The sequence below is a fragment of the Gymnoscopelus microlampas genome, assembly GCF_963454915.1.
Source record: "Gymnoscopelus microlampas genome assembly, chromosome: 7".
In the NCBI taxonomy this organism is placed as follows: domain Eukaryota; kingdom Metazoa; phylum Chordata; class Actinopteri; order Myctophiformes; family Myctophidae; genus Gymnoscopelus; species Gymnoscopelus microlampas.
The window spans coordinates 49,929,671-49,952,123 of record NC_139944.1 but is presented as its reverse complement, the minus strand read 5'-3'; the positions used below and the strand labels follow the sequence as shown (position 1 = coordinate 49,952,123).

Genomic DNA, 22,453 nt, shown 5'->3' with positions numbered 1-22,453 from the left:
AAATGATAATAAAGAAAGGGAGTCTACATGGCATGCCTCAGCCAAACGTACAGTACAGTAGGCCAAGCCCGGTGTATCACAGGAGCTGGAGACAACACAGCATAATGTAGAGAATATACTGGAGCAGCCTGAGTCATGACTCTGAGGATAATAAAGATCAGAGAGAGAGAGAAAGGGAGAGAGAGCGCGCATATAAAGTGTTATTACTTTCACACATGCACAGACAGACAGACAGACAGACAGACAAACACACACACACACACACACACACACACACACACACACACACACACACACACACACACACACACACACACACACACACACACACACACACACACACACACTGGCCTTTTGCGGTGCACTGCGGGGGTATCATACAATACACCCTTTCTCTCCCATAACCTCTTGTGTGATTGGCTTGAACAGCGGTCTACTCTAATGGGATCTCTCTGTGGTCTCAGTGACATTAATCACAGAGTCAGAGTCACCTTCAGTAACCGGGCAGAGAATTCTCTCTCTGCACTCTGCTCTCTAAAGCATATCCTTGTTGTCGGGGCAGAAACCTCTTTCTGCCCCACAGGGGATTTTTTAGATCTTTGGTCCACAAAGCCAAAGTGCAGTCTCCATTTGTTTGAGACATTGACTTATTTATTTGTCTCAAAGGTCAAATCCACCTTCATGACTTTAGAGGATATACAATTACCTAATGAACAGATTTACAATTAGTGCAATTAGTGTAATCAATGTTAATTTAACTCTTGAGAGTGTACACACTAACTATCCATCATTTAGCTGGGGACCCCCTGGAACTCACTCAAGGCCCTGGACCACACTTTGAGAACCAGCTTGTACTTGTAGCAGCTACAGTATAACTATGATCTGAGCCCATGTGCTCGTTGGCAGAACTACCGTACCACCGACCTGAGTGTTCTATTGTACTTTTCCCCATGATATTATGATACATTAATGCATAATCATCACCAGAATATTGTCTCGACTCATATTGCCTCATCAATTACTGATTGATCCAAAATTCCACGACAGTTCTGTACCGATAACTAATTTGGCTGGCCAGTTGAAACTCTTCAACAAGACACTTCTTTAAAAAAAAACATTTATGTACAGGGCAGTATATTAGTAGGCCTGTTTTAGCTCAAAATCTTGGCCAAAAATAGCCTTATCTATGAGGACACGCTAGCTGTGAGCTTCTAGATCTTCTGTTTTTACTGAGCGTCTCTCCCACCAGAATAGGGGGGGGGGGGTAGCTATACGTAGTAGGGCTCATGTGAATAGGGAGGGATAGCTACATAGGGGCTCATGTGGTTAAGTGCTGTGCTGCGGGTTATTGTGCTGTTTAATTAGACTTCTTTTTTTTAATGCCTTCCTGTAAGACCTCCGCAATGATGATGCCTCCAGGCCTGAAGGAGAGTCACAAAACACTGCTGTCAGCTGTGTGTGTGTGTGTGTGTGTGTGTGTGTGTGTGTGTGTGCCCCGTACATGTGTGTGTTGTTGAGTACATGTGTGTGTTGTTGAGTACATGTGTGTGCGGTTGGTGCGTAATTAATGCTCTTACACTTTATTGAACAAGATTGCTCTGTCTTCCTGCCTCATCCCCCTTTCTCCCTTTCTCAGCGTTGTATGAGAAAGAGTGTGTGTGTGTGTGTGTGTGTGTGTGTGTGTGTGTGACGGTGACCTCTCGGCTTGTGGGCGGGCGTGGCTGAGAGGAACCATGTGTGAAGTGAAGATAGTGGGCTGTTTGTGTACAGTATGTGTACAGTATGTATGTTGTGCGGTAACGAGGAAGGAATATGTATGCGTGTCCTCCACGCACGTCTGTCTGTCTGCCCACCGCCACTCTCCTCCTCCGCTATGCAGATTGTTGACCAGTAATGGTCTGGTTACTGGTAAAAAGGCCATTCTTCCATGTGTGTGTGTGTGTGTGTGTGTGTGTGTGCGCATCCCCGGAGGATTGGAGTTAGGGGTTTCAGAGTGTGTGTGTGTGTGTGTGTGTGTGTGTGGGGGTAGACCATAGAGCCAGTACTTTGTTACATCGTCTTCTGTCGGGGGAAACCAAAAACTGTCCAAAACTGTTACTTTTGAATTAAGTATCAAGAGTAGCAGATCTACAAGCTCGAAACGTGGCGCAATGTGACGCTGTAATGTGATCAAGTAGGCCATCAATTTACGAAAAAGCACAAAAAGTTAGACAGTGGAGATAAGAGGTTTCTCTGCTTGACAGAGACGACATGCTAGCTCATGGCTTTTTCCACAGCTTACAGTGATTACCTCCCCACTGTGTCCACACTGTCTCCCTGGAGGTCTTACATTAATACCCCGGCTGTGGAACAAACCATTATCTTTATCTTCATCGCAACTTATGGCTGAAGGAATGATTTAATTTTTCTCTTTGTGTCTTGTCCTTCAAGATCCATCCCTGCTTTAAGACACCTAATTGTTAAAAATGTCATTAACTTCTCAATGACTGATTAACTGAAAGCTGCACGATCGGCACAATACAGTATGCAGTATACACAGTTATATGTTCTTATACGTGCATTTCTCCGCAATGATGCGTCCGGGCTTGAAGGAGAGTCACAAAACACTGTTGTCAGCTGTGTGTGCATGCAGTACATGTGTGTGTGTGTACATGTGTGTGCTGTTGAGTACGTGTGTGTGTGTGTGTACATGTGTGTGCTGTTGAGTACATGTGTGTGTGGTGAGTACATGTGTGTGCGTATGTGTGCGTAATTGATGTTCTCACACTGTATTGAACAAGTCTTCCTGCCTCATCCCCCTTTCTCTCTCTCTGCATTGTGTGTGTGTGCTCTCTCTCTCTCTCTCCTGTGTGTGTGTGTGTGTGTGTGTGTGTGTGTGTGTGTGTGTGTGTGTGTGTGTGTGTGTGTGTGTGTGTGTGTGTGTGTGTGTGTGTGTGTGTGTGTGTGTGTGTGTGTGTGTGTGTGTGTGTGTGTGTGTTTTAGAAGGTGAGCCTCAACAATTATTTGTATTCTGTAGCACAATATGATGTACTAGTATGTTGTCTTTATTCACATTTCCCAAGCTATTCCACATGTGCTGTCTATGTCATTTCCCCCTTCTCTTCATGACATTATTTAGCATGTGGTGTACAGCACTGAAGCTCACGAAGACTGATAAACTATTAGTCATGGTCGCGAATATGAAATTAATCAATATTGAGCAACTGCATTCATGGCCTAATTCTCGCCTAAAATGTTATCAGAAACTCTTTTTTTTCTGGACTGTATAGACTGTAGACTTTCTGCAGTGGAAAGCAACGCTAGTGGAGTGGAGTTGATCTGGTAAACTACACAATGGAAACGCACAGTTTGTCTTGGTGGTGGTGGTGAACAGTGTTCCATATTTCTAATGAACTATATGACTCTGTCTGGTGAATAGTGTTCCATATTTCTAATGAACTATGTATGACTCAGTAGAGTCGGTACCACAAAGCTTTCCATCTAGCCCGTCTTGAACTGGAAACATGAAAGCCTGCATCATCAATAAGAGTCTTACTTCACTTTTACCTGTACAGTTTGATTGATTGATTCTTGAAGGGTGGAATCGCACCAATGCAGCATGTGTAGTAGTATCTCCCCCTCTCAAGGGTCGATTCCCCTTTAGGCTAGTGGTTAAGATGTGTAACAGTACCAGTGCTGCATGCATGTGAAAAGTGTATGTGCACCAGTGCAGCATGCTTCTTCTATTGTACATCTGGACTCAGATCAGTTTTACCACACATCTGCTGCTTATAGCCAAAAATAAACCTGATGCTAATTATTTACAGTAACTGGGCTGTGGTTCTTTCTGTCAGTGGTTTCAAAGCTGCTTTTCTGACGACACGTCCTGGTCGTCTTCCGCTACATGCTACTGCATGTTGATGCACTAGTGTGTGTGTGAATCATCAACCATCGCTCTCTCTCTGATTTCTGGTTCTCTTTCTACATCTTCAAAGACAGACAGCAAAATGACTGGACCGTCTATGTCCTTGGTTCTCAAAGTGGGGTCCGGGGACCCCCAGGGGTACTTGAGGGGTTCCAGGGGGTACCCAGCAAAATGTGTAAATATAGTATCAGAATAATTATGACCTTTTATACTTTGGCTATTCAAAAATAGCAGATATACAAGCTCTTAGCGCGGCACCGAGTGCCGCGCTATGAGCTTGTAGATCTGCTATTTTTGAAAAATCTTGAAAATGTGTGCAAATCTTTGAATATATATATTTTTAAAGCAAACATTTGTAACTCTAATATTTGCATCTGGGGGTCCCTGGAACAAAAATATTTTTAGATGGGGGTCCGCAGCCAAATACATATCATTTTGGGGGTTGACATGAAAAAGTTTGAGAACCACTGATCTACAGTATGTTGTCGATGGAATTGTTCTTCACTTAATGGATTCTGCTCAACATTGCCTGAGGTTGTGTGGAATGTGTCTGGTTCACTGTGTGTGTGTGTGTGTGTGTGTGTGTGTGTGTGCGTGTGCGGAGGAAACCACAGAGGAACCATTCCCTCGAGATGTAGAATTAATTCAGACCCCTCCACTCTTCTGATGGGAACCTTGTGCTGAAGCGTACAGAATATATACTGTATTGTCCCTGATTTATCAAGTTTGACACATGACCTCTATAGTAACCTGACCTATAGTCACAACCACACCTCAACATGTTAATGTTAAGCATAATAATGTTGGGGCGTCGCTGGCCTAGCGGTCCAGGGCGGTGCATACCACATACGCTGGTAATGCAGCTTGACGACGTGACGCGGGTTCGACTCCTGATCCCGACGACCTTTGCTGTGTGTCAACCCCCCCCCATCTCTCTCCTATTTCCTGTCAGCCTACTTTCCTATCAATAAAGGCAGAAAAAGGCCCAAATATATCTATAAAAAAACATAATAATGTTGTTCCAGCAAAATTAAGAACAGTTTAACTTTAAACACTTGAGCCCTATTTTATTTTTCAGCTATTTGAAAGAGATTGTAGATCGAATAGAACTTATGAGAATGTTCTCCATGTTGGTTCTAAATTTGGCTGAAATCGCACTGCAATCTGTCAAAAAAAATCATCGTTCCTCTTTCGAACCTTTTGTCTGACTCTCTCTTCTTTTTCTCTCCTCAGGATCCGCCCGCAGATGGCCAAGGAGAAGATCGAGGGCTGCCATGTTTGCACGCTGGTCACACCCGGAGAGCCCCAAGTTCTCCTGGGGAAGGACAAGGCCTTCACCTACGACTACGTGTTTGACATCAACTCGGAGCAGCAGGAGGTCTACCAGGCGTGCGTCCACAAGCTCATCGAGGGCTGCCTGGAGGGCTACAACGCCACCGTGTTCGCCTACGGACAGGTAGGAACGCACAACGTGCAAAGCAAACCAGTAGTTGAATGAATTTAATTTGATCATACAATTCAGTCATTCACATCACGTTAAAACCAATGGCCCGGTATCCGGGCGCTGGAATTGAAGCTCTCTTCTGGGTTCTCTTACACAGTGGTGTTCCTATTAATTCACCTTCTACCGGTCGCAATACATTATAATCTCAATACAAGGGAGGTTTTGGGCGGACTTTATACTTGCTTTTATTACCTTAGTAAACCTTTTCAGAAACACTTCATGTTTTCAATCGCTAGTTTAAAGTCTTTTTTAAATCATCATGATGATGCGTTTAGTAAATTATGGTCCCATTAATTTTAAATTAATGATAAAGTAGGGTATGTTTCTAGGGTTTTTACTGGTTCTACCGAGTGAAGACCCGCCCTGGCTGCGGTTGCAGCCAATAGCATTAATTTCCGGAAGAATTTCGGAACGAATTTGAAATAGTTTTGAAACAGTCTTCAAAACGGTTCTGTAGAAACCAATGGCGTCACTTTGTCCATTCTTTTTTTACAGTAAGGGCTGGCCGATATGACTTCAAATTATTATCACGATTATTTGCCTCACAATAGTGAAAATAGCAGATCTACAGTACAAGCTCAGTTCGGGTCACGATGCCCTATACATGTTGTGAGATTGTAGATCTTCTATTTTTGGCGTATTTTTGTATGTCACCATTGTACAACGAAGTATAATAAAGGGTTAAGTGGTTTTAAGTGGTATTTATCTGACTAATCGATTTAATCAATAATACACATAATAATCTTTTAGAATGTTTTCATGTTGATTCGTTTGATATAAATTATAAGAAATAATTTGATTATTCAATTAACCTACATAAAAGTCGGTTATTGGTTCAAAATTCCGTTTGGATATATTTTTGGTTAATTGCCCATGATCCTACAACACTGTTGTACAGTGTTGTGATCGCTCTCTAGTCTAGTCGGAGGTGAGGATCGATCATTTGATTGAATTACCTCTTCTGTAAGGAAGTGCAAGCTGGCAGAACAAGAAGACAATCACAACAGCCAGAGGTGGGCTGCCGTGGAGCCTACTGGAGCGCAGCTCCACTAGCTCTGAAGCTGCACGCACGCACGGCCGCACATGCACCATTTGCAGTTTTCGCACCTCGCCAGTGGTGGAAAAAGTCCTCAATTGTTTTACAAAAGTAAAAGCATCAATACTGCAATGTAGAAGTACTCCGTTACAAGTAATAGTCCAGAATAAAAAATGTACTTGAGTAAAAGTACAAGTGTATTGGTATCAAAATGTACATAAAGTACCAAAAGTAAAAGTACTAAAATGTTTGAAAATAGCAGATCTACAAGCTTGATCAACGTGTCGCGATGCAATACAATACAAACTAATAGGCGATTGCCCTTCGGTGTGCAATTTTCGAACATTATTGGCATTAACAGTGATGCAGTCAGGCCGAGTTCCGTAAGCCAGTGGTTCTCAAGCGTTTTCGTGCCGTGGACCCCCATCGGAAAATGTTTTGTGCCAGGGACCCCCAGAAGATAAGATGTATCTTATCTTTGCCGGACCCCACTTTGAGAACCACTGCCGTAGGTTTCACTGAAGTGCCAATAATAACGGTAAAGCACAAGCGTAATAATGTGATTATGCAGCAGATACAGTACCAACATAATAAAACATAATCAGAATCAGAGTTGATACTGTTAAGTCCAGACCCTAAGTTTCCAAAACAAATGAGCTGTTATTGGGTTCCTCAAGAGATAATCAGTGGCCTTGGAGGGCATGCGTTCTGTTAGCTCAAAACACATGCAGGCCTGCAGGCTTCTGGGTGAAAGGGAGAGAACTGATAGTAGGATTTAGTCAAACAATGATCTGTACATGCATGATTTGGGCTCATGCAAATTGCTACACATACAAGTAATTATTTATTGATAAAGTAGATAAAAACAGACCTATCAAGTATGTATTAATATTGTGCAGCAATTCGCTCTCAAAATAACAACTTTTTGCAAGTGTTTTCTAAGTATCCCTGGAAATACATGGGGTTCTGACTGAGACATGACTGAGTCCCTGTTTACTCAGCCAGCCCAGAACCTTTGCGATGACTGTGAGCTACATGGCCAAACTGGAGCTAATGAGTTAAATAGACGTTGTGACTTCCCCAAATCTAATCAGTAGTACCACATGTATAGAAAAACAAACCTTCTCTGTTAGCTCAATCACATTATAACTAAGATATCCGGGATTGCAAACAGTATTACAACAGACACTACACACATCCGCACACAAAAACAGTCAATGTATAACTGAATAATCAAATCAGAACTTATTTTTTACTCAATAAAGAGTCCCAGTATAATTGATGAAATGTTTGTGTTTGGTACATTTCAGACGGGTTCCGGGAAGACCTACACCATGGGGACGGGGTTTGATGTGAACGTGTGCGACGACGAGCAGGGCATCGTCCCGCGTGCCGTCCACCAGCTGTTCGAGGGCATCCGGAGCAGACGGGAACGTTCCCAGGAGGCTGGCATCCAGCCGCCCGAGTTTAAAGTCAGCGCCCAGTTCCTAGAGGTGAGGAGGACGCACCGACGAACACATGCACACACACACACGCACACGCACACGCACACGCACACGCACACGCACACACACGCACACACACAGAAATGCATTTATGCTCGCAGGGACGCACACACATACAGACACACGAACACACGCAGTCACGCACTGATGCTCGCAGTAAAGTAAATCTTCCTGCCTGGAAGTAAATCTAATTTTCTACACACACACACACACACACACACACACACAAACACACACACACACACACACACAAAGGCATTGAGTGGTCTCGACACAACAATGGGGGCACAGGGTCAAGAGGTCAGCTGACTGCTCAGCTGTTTCCACCTACTTAACCCCCCACCACACACACACACACACACACACACACACACACACACACACACACACACACACACACACACACACACACACACACACACACACACACACACACACACAATGCATCTGCTATCTGTTTGCCATCAACAGAGATATAAGCCAATGAGCTGTCAGCCTACAGATGGACAAATTATCAGATAGGTTAACAACAGTTTGAGGATAAAACACTAAATAGTCCAGCAATGGACCTATTTCCATTTTGGTCCTTCGTCACAAAGCAACATAAAAAACATGGCCGTTAATAAAAGTGACTGTCAGCTTATATTAATTTAAAAAACAATTTAAACCCGGTTAGCTACAGTCGTGACACAGACATAAAGGACAGAAACATTATCATTGCTCTCAGGCAGAAACCTCTTATCTAACTTTTTTTCGTAAATTAACGCCCTGCTTCAGTGGTTTTCAACCTTTTTCATATCAAGGTCCATTATTTATTCTCCATTTGAGCCACAGACCACCATTTGATGAGAATTAGCCTCTCAGACCCAAGAATATTTTGTTATCGTTGGATTCGATTTTGTCTACAATTCCATGCTGTAACCATGTTGGTAGGAGAGATAAACGTTGATCAAAATAAAAAATATTTAATTAAGTAATGCAGATGTTTAACAATAATTTAACTCTTGCGAGCGTAAAATGAAACCAAATGGACCCATAAGGGTCCATTTGGTTACCAACTCTGCATCATTTAGCTGGGGACCACCTGGAACCCCTTCAAGGACCACTGGTTGAGAACCACTGCCCTACTTGACCATACTACAGCGTCACACAAAAGCTTCAAAAGTAGCAGATCCACAAGCTCGAAGCAACGCCTTTTGAGCTTGTAGATCTGTTCCTTTTGAATTTGAAATCCTGAAAAGTAAGAGATTTGGACATGTGAGGTTTCCACCCAAAAGAGTTCAATCACCAGTGATCAAATTTTTATGAAGCACTCTATGAAGGAGGGGGGGACGGGGCAGAAACACTTGCCTGCCAGACAGACATCTCATGGGACTAATTACTTTTATTACTGTATTATTTATTATAGCTCATGACACCTACACACAGTAATGTTCAACCTTTTAATTTCAAGGACGCCCATTTGATACGATTTTTTTCCTCTTTGACGCCAATATTCACCGCCAAACCTAGAGCCAGAGCGATATAGTGGTTTGACAGTATTATTTTATTACATTTTATGACATCAGTATTGGCAATTATTAGCAGCAATTATCGATAATGGGCTCTTATTAAATCGTCAAGGACCTTGGTTGACCAGATCTGTAGAGGGAGTTGAGTAAATAAAAAAAAATCAAACTTGTGGACATATTTTCTTTTCTTTATTTTTTACTATAGTTCCTCGCGCGGTAGTGTAAGTTTCCGTAGCACTGTGCCTGGCAGAGTGTTAGAGAGCTAACGCTCTGAACCAGAGCTAGGGGTCTCGGGACCCCAGGTTGAGAACCATTGTCCTACACTCTTACTAGGACCATTTCCACCTCTGTTTGTTTTCTCTTACACACCCCTCCGCCCTTCCCTTCCCTCGCTCTCTCTCATCTGCTCTTCATCTCGTCTCCTGACACGCTGGCTCATGGGTAATAATGTCATCTCGTCTCCTGACACACTGGCTCATGGGCAATAATGTCGCAGTTAATGGCCAACATCAATCAGAGCCCACAATGCATTGGGGCGCTCCTGCCCCGTCTTTCACCGGTTGTCACTTCCTGTTTGTGTAAGAGATGGGACTGATCCTGATCCTTTGTGTTACGCCCCATCTGCTTACACTTAATAATACTGTATGAACAAACACATGTACAACTAGCACGTCAATACACACCAGAGGGTGGAAAGTGACAATACATTTACTCAAGTAAGGTATTTCTTTTGTACTTTACTTGATTTTCTTTTTAAACATGTTGCACACACTCATATCTTGCATTTTTGGGTTATTATATTGAAATTAGTCAAAAATAGCTCAAATACAGTAGCCGTTCTAACAAGCTTACAACTTGTTTTTTTAATGTGAAATTTACACATGTATTTAACCATACATACATACATACATACATACATACATACATACATACATACATACATACATACATACATACATACATACATACATACACACATACATACATACATATTGGCATATTTAGGAATTTTACACAATTTATACATACGTAACTATGTACGTACGCACATACATAGACACATACATACGTACTGGATTCGTACTGTACATACAGTACATACATACATACATACATATTTGCATACATGTAGCTTATCACATTTCTTCTTTGTTCTAGTTGTACAACGAGGAGATCCTGGATCTGTTTGATGGAACCAGGGACGTGGAGAGTCGCAGCAGAAAGTCACACATTAAGATCCATGAGGACGCCAGCGGAAGCATCTATACCACCGGAGTCACCTCCAGACTGGTGCATTCTGAAGAGGAGGTGTGTGTAAAACTGCAAAACTGTTATACTGTATTGTCACTACTTGTTTAGGATGACCCTCTTGTATGATGAAGTAGGGCACTAATTTACTGAAGGAAAAAAATAAGTTGCAACATGGAGATACACATTTTCTGCCCGACAGCAACAATATGTCTTTTATAATGGAAGTCAGGTCGGCCTGAAATCTTCCCAAATATTGAGTCCTAGTGTAAGATTATTATACGTACTGTACGTACGTCATACATGGGAAACTGGCGGCCGGGGGGCCACATGCGACCCTCACCTTCACTTAATGCGGCCCACAGGTTAATATTCGAATAGTTACTGAGTGTGGAAATATAGTGGCCCTCTCCATCATCAAAGTTGCCCACCCCTGATGTACGTCATAGTTCACTGACTTCACAGACTGGCCGCATGAAGTCTGAGATCCACTTGAAGATGCTTAAGGACACCATGTTGACGCTACAGCTCCCTCCATTGGGACTGCTATAGTGGGACGGCAGAGGCCTTTGTGGCCTCTGCCTTTGTTACAGAGCTGGTGGTCTGTATCCTGTGCGTTTGACTGTTTATTTATTTATGTGTTTATTGTATGAAGTGACAGATCGGCTACAGATAATGAATCGTTTGTTTATGAACTCAACGGACACTTTTGGACATCAGTTTATTGAGCACATCACATCTGAACTTCCTCTGCAACCAGTAGTACCTGAAGTATAGGACTTGGGCCGCTATACATCACATTAATCTCCGGTTGTAGTTAACAACAACACCAAGGCAGGGAAGTCAACCCAACCCGGTATACCATATTTGGGCATTGGCTGTGTTACAACACGCCCAAGGCACAGGCCTATTATAAGGACATCCAATGGCAGGTAGACTCTTATACGGGCCCTACAGAATATCAAGGTTTAGTAGTACAGTACTAGGCTTTTCTTACACAGTCGTAGTTACAAAATACAACTTGTTCTGTGTTGGTACTAAAGTGACATGATCAGTCTGCACCAACATGGCCGATGAGATTATTAAAGCGCAGGCTGCCCATCCGGGCGGAGGAGACACAATATTCGGGAAGATAATTCGCAAGGAGATTCCCGCCAAGATATTGTATGAAGATGACCAGTGCGTAGCCTTCCACGATGTCGCCCCTCAAGCACCCACTCACTTCCTCGTCGTCCCGAGAAAGCCTGTCGTCCAGCTGTCTAAAGCGGAGGACGGCGACGCCGCCTTGCTGGGTCACATGATGATCGTGGCGAAGAAGTGTGCGGAGCAGGTGGGGCTGGCTAAGAAAGGCTACAGGGTGGTGATCAACGACGGAGCACATGGCGGCCAGTCGGTCTATCACATCCACATCCACGTCCTGGGGGGACGCCAGCTGGGCTGGCCCCCCGGCTAAGGATCCATCCCACCTCTGACACCACCCCCCGCTTCTCCATGTATCGACCATAACCTCCAGCAATGATTCTCAAACGTTTCCTGCCAAGGACCCCCAAATATATATAATGTATTTGGCCCAGGACCCCCAGAAGAGATTTGTGTTTAAAAAAAAAAGATTTCTAAATTATTGAAACATTTTCAAACATTTACATCATTATGTATGGAGAAACACTGGTCTATAGCCTATGGCTTGCTCCTTAGGCACCATGCCATCAAAATGTAAAAAAAACGACTGGTATTTATTGGACTAGCGGCTAACCTCCCTACTATAGACTACTGTATAACCATCTGTCTCTCTTCCAGATGTTACAGTGTCTGAAGATGGGCGCTCTGTCCCGCACCACAGCCAGCACCCAGATGAACGCCCAGAGCTCCCGGTCACACGCCATCTTCACCATCCACCTCTGCCAGATGAGAGTGTGCCAGCAGTCTTCACCGGTGAGTACGGTTTTAGCTGACAAATCGAGAGATGTTAAAGAAATATATATATTATTTTTGTGTATAATCCACGTTGGCGTTTTTTTAAATGGTCACATTGTTGTGATATTTTTAAACTGCCACTAAAAGTATTCTATTCTAATACTGTATCCTCATGAGTGACTGAAAAAGCTGTGTAGCTCACTAACGTGCCAGTCAGTACTTTCTTCTGAGAGAGTGTTTAGTTTAGTGCCAATGTTGGCACATTTCTCACCTCCATGTGCACAATGCAACTAAAGCCTGGAAAAAGTGAACATGCTGAAATGTTTTTGCACTTCAGTCTGTCTTGATAAAAGAGCCAGAGTTTGACACGCCTGCTCTCACACACTCTAGAGCACAAGACTAGCAGCACTGTTTAGTGACAGAAAGTGCCACTGTTCAGGTTTTTTTTATGAAACAGGTTCAAAGTAGTACACAGTTTGACTCTATGCCATAATGCCAGCTGAACTTCACAAAGGACTTGCACAATGTAGCCTTTTTGTACTTTATTTATGCAGGGGAACCGTATCCTATCCTCCTATATATTAAAATTGGCTATAGGTTGGCGGTGCGGCGGACCACTGAACTATAACTAAGACACAGCCCTGGTCCAGAGCATTAGCGTAACGCTCTGCCAGCCGTGCTGATATTCTCATAGACCGAAGATTCCACTACTGTGCGAGGTCTCCAACTTTAGTAAAAAATCACACCCTGTGTGAAGAGAGTGGTGCCTTTGATGAGCCCCGTATTGATGTTGTCATCAATGTTTGTTTATTGGACATACATACATACATACATACATACATACATACGGACGGACACACGGACAAAGTCAGATATAGGAGTGGTTGGCACCACTCAAAAAGAAACACAACTATTTTGTTACTCACCGAAACAAAGGCAGTTTTGTGTTGTTCTCCAGGGTGGGAAGACTCTCAGGACCCCACCTTCTCTGTATAATTTTTGGGCAGAAAATAAAATATAGACAGGAGGGATTTCAGAAAAAAGGCCTTCTATAAGGAGGTTAGAGGCATTTGGGGGTAAAAGTTGGGAACAAAGCCATTTTACATAATTCAAGGGTGCTGAATCAGAAAAACACTGTTCCCAAGCAAAATTCTTAGTGCTTAACCTCCTAATTTGCATATCAAAATGGCTGCCGATTTTAAAGTATTTCTTAAATAACTCTATAACAAAGCAATCAAATCTGACAAATAAAGTTTATTTAATTATATTCTGAGGGTCAGACAATGTGTGGAAGGTATTTATAATGTAATAGATGTAAATAAATGTAAATAATGTAAATAAATATGCAAATTAGAGGCCACTATTACAGAAAACGGTTTCGTACTTAAAGTGATCCATCCGCATCCCCCTTATTTTATTTTATCTCTACTTATCTGTATTTTCACCATCCTTAGGACATCTAAAATAAATATTTAGATGATGTAATAATCCTGGTACATTTGGCCCCTGATGACCAAAAAATAAATGTGACGTTCCATAAATACGCTATCATGGGGATTTCTATCTTGTATAACTCACCCCCAGGAGGAGTTAGAGCCACAGAACTATAACTGAACACAAACTACTTTCAACACAACTATATAGAGTGGGATGGGGATGGCTAAAGGTACACTTAGATGGCCAACAGGGAAAAAAACTATTGGTCGTGCACACACAAACTATTGCCCGTGTACACAGTGGTTAATCCCAATGGTCTGAGTATCTACAGGGCTGACAAGGGACTAGTACAGCCTAGTACAACCTAATAGAGCCTAGTACAACCTAGTCTTAAATAGTCCAGTCTGTTCCATGCTAGTATAGCCTAAATCGCCGTCCCCTAGTCTGTTCCATCAAAAGGCTGGACTAGGCTATGGGTGTACTAGGCTTTACTGTTGTAGACTCTACTGGTCTCTAATAGACTGTTTTAAATTCCAGTAGGCTGTGCTGGTCTGTACAACGCTATATTAGGCTGTACAAGGCAGATCTGTACTATGGTCTACAAAGGTTCATGCAAAACTATTGCTCGTGCACACACAAGCTATTGCCCGTGTACACAGTGGTTAGTCCCAATGGTCTGAGTATCTACAGGGCTGACAAGAGCCTAGCATAGCCTAATAGAGACTATTAGAGTCTAGTACAGCCTAGTACAGCCTAATCTATCCTAGTCCAGCCTTATCAGTCCTAGCATAGCCTTGTACCCCCTCCCCTATTCTGTTCTCCCAGAAAGCTGGACCAGGCATGGGTGTACTAGGCTGTACTATACTAGACTCTACTGGTCTATAATAGGCTGTTTTAAGCTCTAGTAGGCTGTGCTAGGCTTTACTAGGCTCTATTAGGCTGTGCAAGGCAGATCTGTACTATGGTCTACAAAGGTTCATGCAAAACTATTGCTTGTGCACACAAAAGCTATTGCCCGTGTACACGGTGGTTAGTCCCTATGGGTTGAGGATCTACAGGGCTGACAAGAGCCTAGCACAGACTAATAGAGCCTATTAGAGTCTGGTACCACCTAGTACAGCCTAACATATCCTAGTCCAGCCTTATCAGTCCTACCATAGCCTTGTACCCCCTCCCCTATTCTGTTCTCCCAAAAGGCTGGACTAGTCATGGGTGTACTAGGCTGTACTATACTAGACTCTACTGGTCTATAATAGGCTGTTTTAAGCTCTAGTAGGCTGTGCTAGGCTGTACTAGGCTCTATTAGGCTGTGCAAGGCAGATCTGTACTATGGTCTACAAAGGTTCATGCAAAACTATTGCTCGTGCACACACAAGCTATTGCCCGTATACACAGTGGTTAGTCCCTATGGGTTGAGGATCTACAGGGCTGACAAGAGCATAGTACAGCCTAATATAGCCTATTAGAGTCTAGTACAGCCTAGTACAGCCTCATCTATCCTAGTCCAGCCTTATCAGTCCTAGCATAGCCTGGTACCCTCTCCCCTATTATGTTCTCCCACCAGGCTGGACTAGGCTAGACCTGGGTGTACTAGGTTTGACTGTACTAGTCTCTGCTGGGCTCTAATAGTCTGCTTTCAGCTCTAGCAGCCTTTGCTAGGCTTTACTGGGCTCTATTAGGCTATAGAAGGCAGTACTTTACTTTGGCCTACAAATGTTCATGCAAAACTATTTCTCGTGCACACACAAGCTATTGCCCGTGTACACAATGGTTAGTCCCTATGGGTTGAGGATCTACAGGGCGGACAAGAGCCTAGTACAGCCTAATAGAGCCTATTAGAGTCTAGTACAGCCTAGTACAACCTAGTCTAGCCTAGTCCAGCCTGTTCCATGCTAGTATAGCCTATACCACCCTCCCCTAGTCTGTTCTCCCAAAAGGCTGGACTAGTCTTGGATGTACTAGGCTGTACTGTACTAGACTCTACTGGTCTCTAATAGGCTTTTATAGTGGCGCTAGCCGCTCCATACCTGACTTTGTCCGTGTGCGTCAAAGTTCTGATTGGTCAGGTGCGTCAACAAAGTGATTGGTCAAGCTTCACATTGGTCACGCTATAAACACATTATAAACACATATCGATGACAAAATGTATCAAAGGCGCCGCTACCTTCACACAGGGTGTGATTTTTTAATCTCTAGTAGGCTTTGCTAGGCTGTACTAGGCTATATTAGGCTGTACAAGGCAGATCTGTACTATGGTCTACAAAGGTTCATGCAAAACTATTGCTCGTGCACACACAAGCTATGGCCTGTGTACACAGTGGTTAGTCCCTATGGTCTGAGTATCTACAGGGCTGACAAGGGACTAGTAAAGCCTAAAAGAGAGTATTAGAGTCTGGTACAACCTAGTACAACCTACTCTAGCCTAGTCCAACCTGTTCCATGCTAGTATAGCCTATAGAAATGATTTCATGTGCATGCCATAAGCAATGCACAACACGTCGTTGCAAATGCCGGAAATCTGGGTTACGATGCACAGCCATCTAGTGTCTAGACTTTCGTTCAACAATGGCCAATACAGTAACTTTAGAGTAATAAACCGTTATCTGTTATGGGGGCCGCTATTTTGCATATTTCGGAGTAGGCTGATTATTATATTATATTATATTATCATATTATATTACTTACAAATTCTTTACTCACATTGTAGAAACTGGATATAGACACTTCATTTGTCAATTTTGCTTGCCTGGCCACAGACTTATTGAAGATAAAGGTGCGAATTTGCCAATTTGGCAGCCATTCAGATATGCAGATTAGAAGGTCAAAAACTAAACATTTAGCATGGGGAAAAAGTATGTATTTTAGATGTCCTAAGGATGGCAAAAATACAGATAATTAGAAACAAAATAAGGGGGATGCACCTTTTGCACCGTTTGAGTACTACGGTACATCATTTTATGTAATGTTGGCCCCTAATTTGCATATTTATTTACATTTATTTACATTTATTACATTACAAATATCTTCCACACATTGTATGACCCTCAGAACATAAATATATACACTTTATTTGTCAGATTTGCTTGCTTTGTTATAGAGTTGTTTAAGAAATACTTCAAAATCGGCAGCCATTTTGATATGCAAATTAGGAGGTTAAGCACTAAGAATTTTGCTTGGGAACAGTGTTTTTCTGATTCAGCACCCTTGAATTATGTAAAATGGCCTTGTTCCCAACTTTTACCCCCAAATGCCTCTAACAATCACATATTTCAGAAATCCCACCGGTCTAATATGTCCACCAGACCTGAGAATATGTCCTGAGACGTTTCCCACCCTGGAGAATAGACTTTCAACAACACAAAACTGCCTTACTAAAGTTGGAGACCTCACAAGGTAGTGGAATTTTCGGTCAATGAGAATAGCAGCGCGCCTGGCAGAGCGTTAGAGAGAACTTGCCAACGCTCTGGACCAGAGCTAACTAAGGCATAACCCCATCACCATGACTCAGACATAACAATGCCCATATATGGGCATACTGATGACACATATGAGTATAAAAGGGACAAGGACTGACATATGCAGAGATCTCCATATTATATATGGGCATGTCCATATATAGATGTCAGTATATGCCCATGGGCATATACTGACAGGGAGATCAGGATCTCCATATATGGGCATATCAATCGGATCGGCTATGCGGCCCTCACACCTATGTCTCTAGTAATGATAAAATGGTAAATGGTGCATTTATCCTGTTCATTCACTCGTTCACACTCAGAGTGTGAATGCCATGCAAGGCACCAAGCTGCCCATCGGGAGCAGAACTGCATGGGAACCCAAGCATGCAGCCGCTCTACCTCCTGACTCCTGAGCCACTGCCGCTTTTATGACCTAATTATTCTTCCTTGAAATTAAAAAGACTGAGAACCAGTGTTTTCAAACGGCATGAAGGGCAGCAAATGCCAGAATGCTCATAAATCAGAGAGTAGCATCACATGTTCAAGTCCGCATCAGCATCCATAATGATCGTGGCCCACATCTCCCAAGCTCCCTAACCCATTAAGACTGGGAACGCATCTGTGTCATTTTAAGATTTATTTGGCTATTCAAAAATAGCAGATATAGAAGCTCATAGCCATGAGCTTGTAGATCTGTTATAATTTGAAAAACATGTTTTTTTTTGCAAATCCTTTAATGTATATATATTTTTTAAAGGGAACATTTGTATTCAAATCTTCCCCATCTCCATCATTACTTCTCCAACATTCTTTCTCCAATCCACAGAGGAGAAAGAAAAGCACAGACTATTTGTCAGTGAAGGGATAATTTCACTTTCAAACATATTTGGGGTCATTTTAACGTCTACTCAAGCTTTTTGTGAGCACCCCAGACAGTTTTTAAGTTGCTTGATTCAGTATTTAGATATTTGATATAACATTTTATCAGACATGCCCCCCTCCAATATAAATCCGTTGTGACTACAAACTCCATTTTAACCATGTTAGATTCATTGAAAACACCCGTCCTTGGTTCTGGTGACTGATATTGTCCTTCTAATACGTGAGGGGCCGTGTTTTTTCAATTACCTTTTTCATTTGATTTTATCATATATGTATTTTTTTTTTGTAATAAATAATTATAGGAAACAAAGTCTTATGCACACCTGATCAGGATGCATAGACAGGGATCAGACGTATAGAATAAAGGGAATAAAGTTGTCCCTATTGTGCAAGTGTAGACGGTGTGCGGGTCATTTTATGTTACCCAAATAATTATAAAAATTGTTTCTCCTCTCTCTCTCTCTCTCTCTCTCTCTCCTCTCTCTCTCCCTCTCTCTCTGTCTCTCCTCTAGGTGAATGGAGGAGGAGCAGAGAACGGGGAGGAGGTGGTGAACGGTGTCGTGGACTCCTCCAGCTCCTCCATCGCCCAGCCAGAGTATGAAACCCTGATGGCCAAGTTCCACTTTGTGGACCTGGCCGGTTCTGAGAGGCTGAAACGCACGGGGGCCACAGGAGAGAGAGCCAGGGAGGGCATCTCCATCAACTGTGGACTGGTGAGGAATAGACCTCAATTATTACATCATTGTCTAATCGCAATTATTTGAGAGATTTATTTTTGCATAATTGTTTCTATGTTGAAAACATTTCATACATTTTACAAAAATAGCAGAAATAGCTGATCTGATCAGATTTTAGGCGAACAATTATGGAAATATTAGTGATTTAGAGGTTAGTTTTAGGGTGGAGTTATGCATGATTTATACTTCATTGTGTGCTGCTGGTTTGCACTGAAAATAGGCGATTTACAACAGCGTGTTTGGGAGCTTGTAGATTGTCAATTTTGGAAAAAGAATGTAAACATTGCATTCAATTCTTTCTTTTGTGCGTGTGCAGCTGGCCCTGGGGAATGTGATCAGTGCCCTGGGCGACCAGGCCAAGAAGGGCGGCCATGTCCCTTATAGAGACTCCAAGCTCACCCGTCTTCTACAGGACTCACTGGGAGGCAACAGGTACGTACACACACACACACACACACACACACACACACACACACACACACACACACACACACACACACACACACACACACACATGGTGAGTTTATAGTACATTTAAAGAAAAACATCACATGGATGTTCCTCGCGGAAGACACATGCTGGGGCGCCAACCCATACTGCTCCCGGGATGCCGTCTACATTCCGGCTGTCACCCGTCTCTCCGGTGATCACCAAACTATTCCTGGTCGTCACGTAGTCTAATTCCTATGAGCCACTATACATAACAGTCACTAACTATTAAGAAAAACATCACATGGATGCACCTGGGGCGTATCATCAGTGTTGTACAGTATATACTGTATAATATACTGTATTTGTCCATGGTCTGCACTAAATCAGAATCAGAATCAGAATCAGTTTTATTGTCACATCACAGGTTTACAAGGTAAAAAAGTGGGTGAAATTCGTTTTTGTACATCATTCCCATCGCAACGTTAAATTCCGTAGAAAGAAGAGTGGGGAGAGAGAAGAAGAAGAGGGGTAGGGGGCAAGTGGGAAGGAGATCGAACAAGAGAACAATAGAAGGCCAAAAACAAGTTATCTACATATTTACAAAGTACCTGAGATAAGAAACAAACTAAGGTGCCTGAGCATAGCAGCAATGTATGTATACTGTGCATGATATACTTATAGACGCTAAGGTGCTTAGAGAGAAAAAAGCGCAATAAAAAAAATAAAAGTTTCCATCATGAGAAATAATGCCTCTCCTCTCCCCAGTCTAACGGTGATGATCGCCTGTGTCAGCCCGTCCGATCGTGACTTCATGGAGACGCTGAACACGCTGAAGTACGCCAACCGCGCCCGCAACATCAAGAACAAGGTGGTGGTGAACCAGGACAAGACCAGCCAGCAGATCAGCTCCCTGCGGGCAGAGATCGCCCGCCTGCAGATGGAGCTGATGGAGTACAAGGCGGTGAGACCCTCTATGGATTCAAGTTGTCTTCTATGGAAGCATGTTGCGTGCTGCGCCTGAAAATAGCCTATCTATAAGCTCATAGATAGGCTACTTTCACTAGTTTGGGGAGACGTCAAACTTCTCTTTTGGGTCTCGAGCTAAGCAGTTTGGGAACCGCTGTGTCAGAGGATGAAATGGATGGATGCTGGGATGTTAAATTGAATGGGAGTGGTGTTGAGGGGGAAGGCCATGTGATGGAGCTGATGAGAGATGATGATGATGATGGACTGACTGACTGACTGATGAAGGATTAGATGATTCACTCACAGGCGATGAGATTGTGAGCATCATGTCGGGTATGATGGTTATCGTCACGATTCTTATTGGAGATATCATTCATTCTGATTGATCGGTTTCATCCTCCCAAGATAAAGGGCATCGAGATGGCAAACGTGACACATTTAAAATGGACGGGTAAAAAAAGGAAAATAGAGTACATGAATTAAGCGAGTCTGCCCGTGGAGGACATGAATGGACGTAGTCCAGGGAGTGTAAATAATGTAAAGGCCACCTCCCTCACTCTCTTGAGCTTGACCTCTGGGGTCACAGGAAAAGAGGGAACGTGTACTGTGACTCATATTTGATTAAGATGGTTCCCTCTGGTTACTAGAGCAGGCGTTCCCACACTTTTCCATGTCAAGAACCCCCAAATTGATATGTATTTGGCCACGGACCCCCATCTGAAAAGGTTTTGTGCTAGGGACTACGATTCTTAATAATAGTAAGGCGCTGTGAGCTTGTATATCTGCTGTTTTTGAATAGCCAACGCATAACATACTATACGTATTAAGTGGTTATAATGATTGTGATGCAGTATTAACACATTGTTATTGTCTTCTAGTACAGTGGCAAATCGGATCATGTCTCATCAAAGCCAATGAGGTCGTCCCCCAGTACGACCTCATTGGCTTTGATGAGAGACATAATCCGATTGGAGAGATTTTGGATGTAATGGGGCCGACCATGTCTGCTGTCTCTGATTAAATGATGATCTCTTCCTATACTGGTTCTTAAAGGGTTAAGACTCATTAGACTCATGTTAGACTCAATTGAAAACACACGTCCCTTGTTCTGGTGACTGATATTCTCTATCTAATCTGTGAGAGGGCTGTGATTTTTCCATTACTTTTTTTATTGAAATGTTTTTGAGAAAAGCACACCTAGAATAAAAGCTTAGGAGCAGGTGCGTAGGCAAACAAGTGCATATCAATAATAAGATAATACACCCACACACTGCCAAACTGCACGGTACAGGAGCAAGTTTATTGAGAGAGAAGCAACGTTTCGGTCATCGTATTCTTTTATTATTGATATTGATTTTTTTTATTAAACAATAACATAAATGAAAAAAGGAAATGAAAAAACACGGCCCCCTCACGCATTATAAGGACAATATCAGTCACCAGAATCAGGGAGGGACGTATGTTTCGTATGAGTTTAAGGTGGTTAAAATTGAGTTCAATGGGTTTATATAGGAGGAGGCGGGGGGAGTGTGTGCTAAAATGCATCAAATATCAAAATCATATATAGTGCACACAAAGGTCTTGAGTAGACGTTAAAATGACGTCGCCATTGTTTTAAACTGAAATAACCCTTTAATGGTTATTTGTTACTGGTCATTCGTGCCTCTCTGGACGCATACTGTAGAATCTACAGTATGCGTACAGTACAACTACAGTATAACTGAGAACTAGTAGAGAGAGACTTTAATCTACAGTGTAGATTAAAGTCTCTCTCTACTAGTTCTCAGTTGCCACGACTGATTATTTGGATTCTATATGCATAGTCAGCATGTCTTCTATGGAAGCATGTTTCGCAACTGAGGCTTAAGCTGTTATTAGACACCATCTTTGCTCTGGTGAACCACCAGGCCAGAGTA

At 42.7% G+C, this 22,453-nt stretch overlaps 2 protein-coding genes across 5 annotated transcripts in view; both read left to right on the top strand.

Annotated features, from left to right (window-relative positions):
* Positions 1–22,453, top strand: part of kif21b (kinesin family member 21B) — a 124,671-nt gene that overhangs the window by 36,279 nt on the left and 65,939 nt on the right. For all 4 annotated transcript variants that reach the window (XR_014601065.1, XR_014601066.1, XM_084061209.1 and 1 more), the window contains exons 2-8: positions 5,138–5,360; positions 7,755–7,937; positions 10,619–10,768; positions 12,506–12,640; positions 18,915–19,115; positions 19,456–19,571; positions 20,337–20,532. Coding sequence is in view for 2 of the 4 variants with exons in the window: in XM_084061209.1 (XP_083917335.1) it covers positions 5,138–5,360; positions 7,755–7,937; positions 10,619–10,768; positions 12,506–12,640; positions 18,915–19,115; positions 19,456–19,571; positions 20,337–20,532 (1,204 nt within the window). In the remaining 2 variants the exon portion in view is untranslated. The remainder of the gene's footprint in view (positions 1–5,137; positions 5,361–7,754; positions 7,938–10,618; positions 10,769–12,505; positions 12,641–18,914; positions 19,116–19,455; positions 19,572–20,336; positions 20,533–22,453) is intronic.
* LOC311048180 (adenosine 5'-monophosphoramidase HINT1-like) lies at positions 11,775–12,161 on the top strand (the record flags this gene model as incomplete). Its single annotated transcript, XM_084061268.1, has 1 exon — positions 11,775–12,161. The coding sequence occupies one exon, from the start codon at positions 11,775–11,777 to the stop codon at positions 12,159–12,161; it is 387 nt and encodes a 128-aa protein (XP_083917394.1).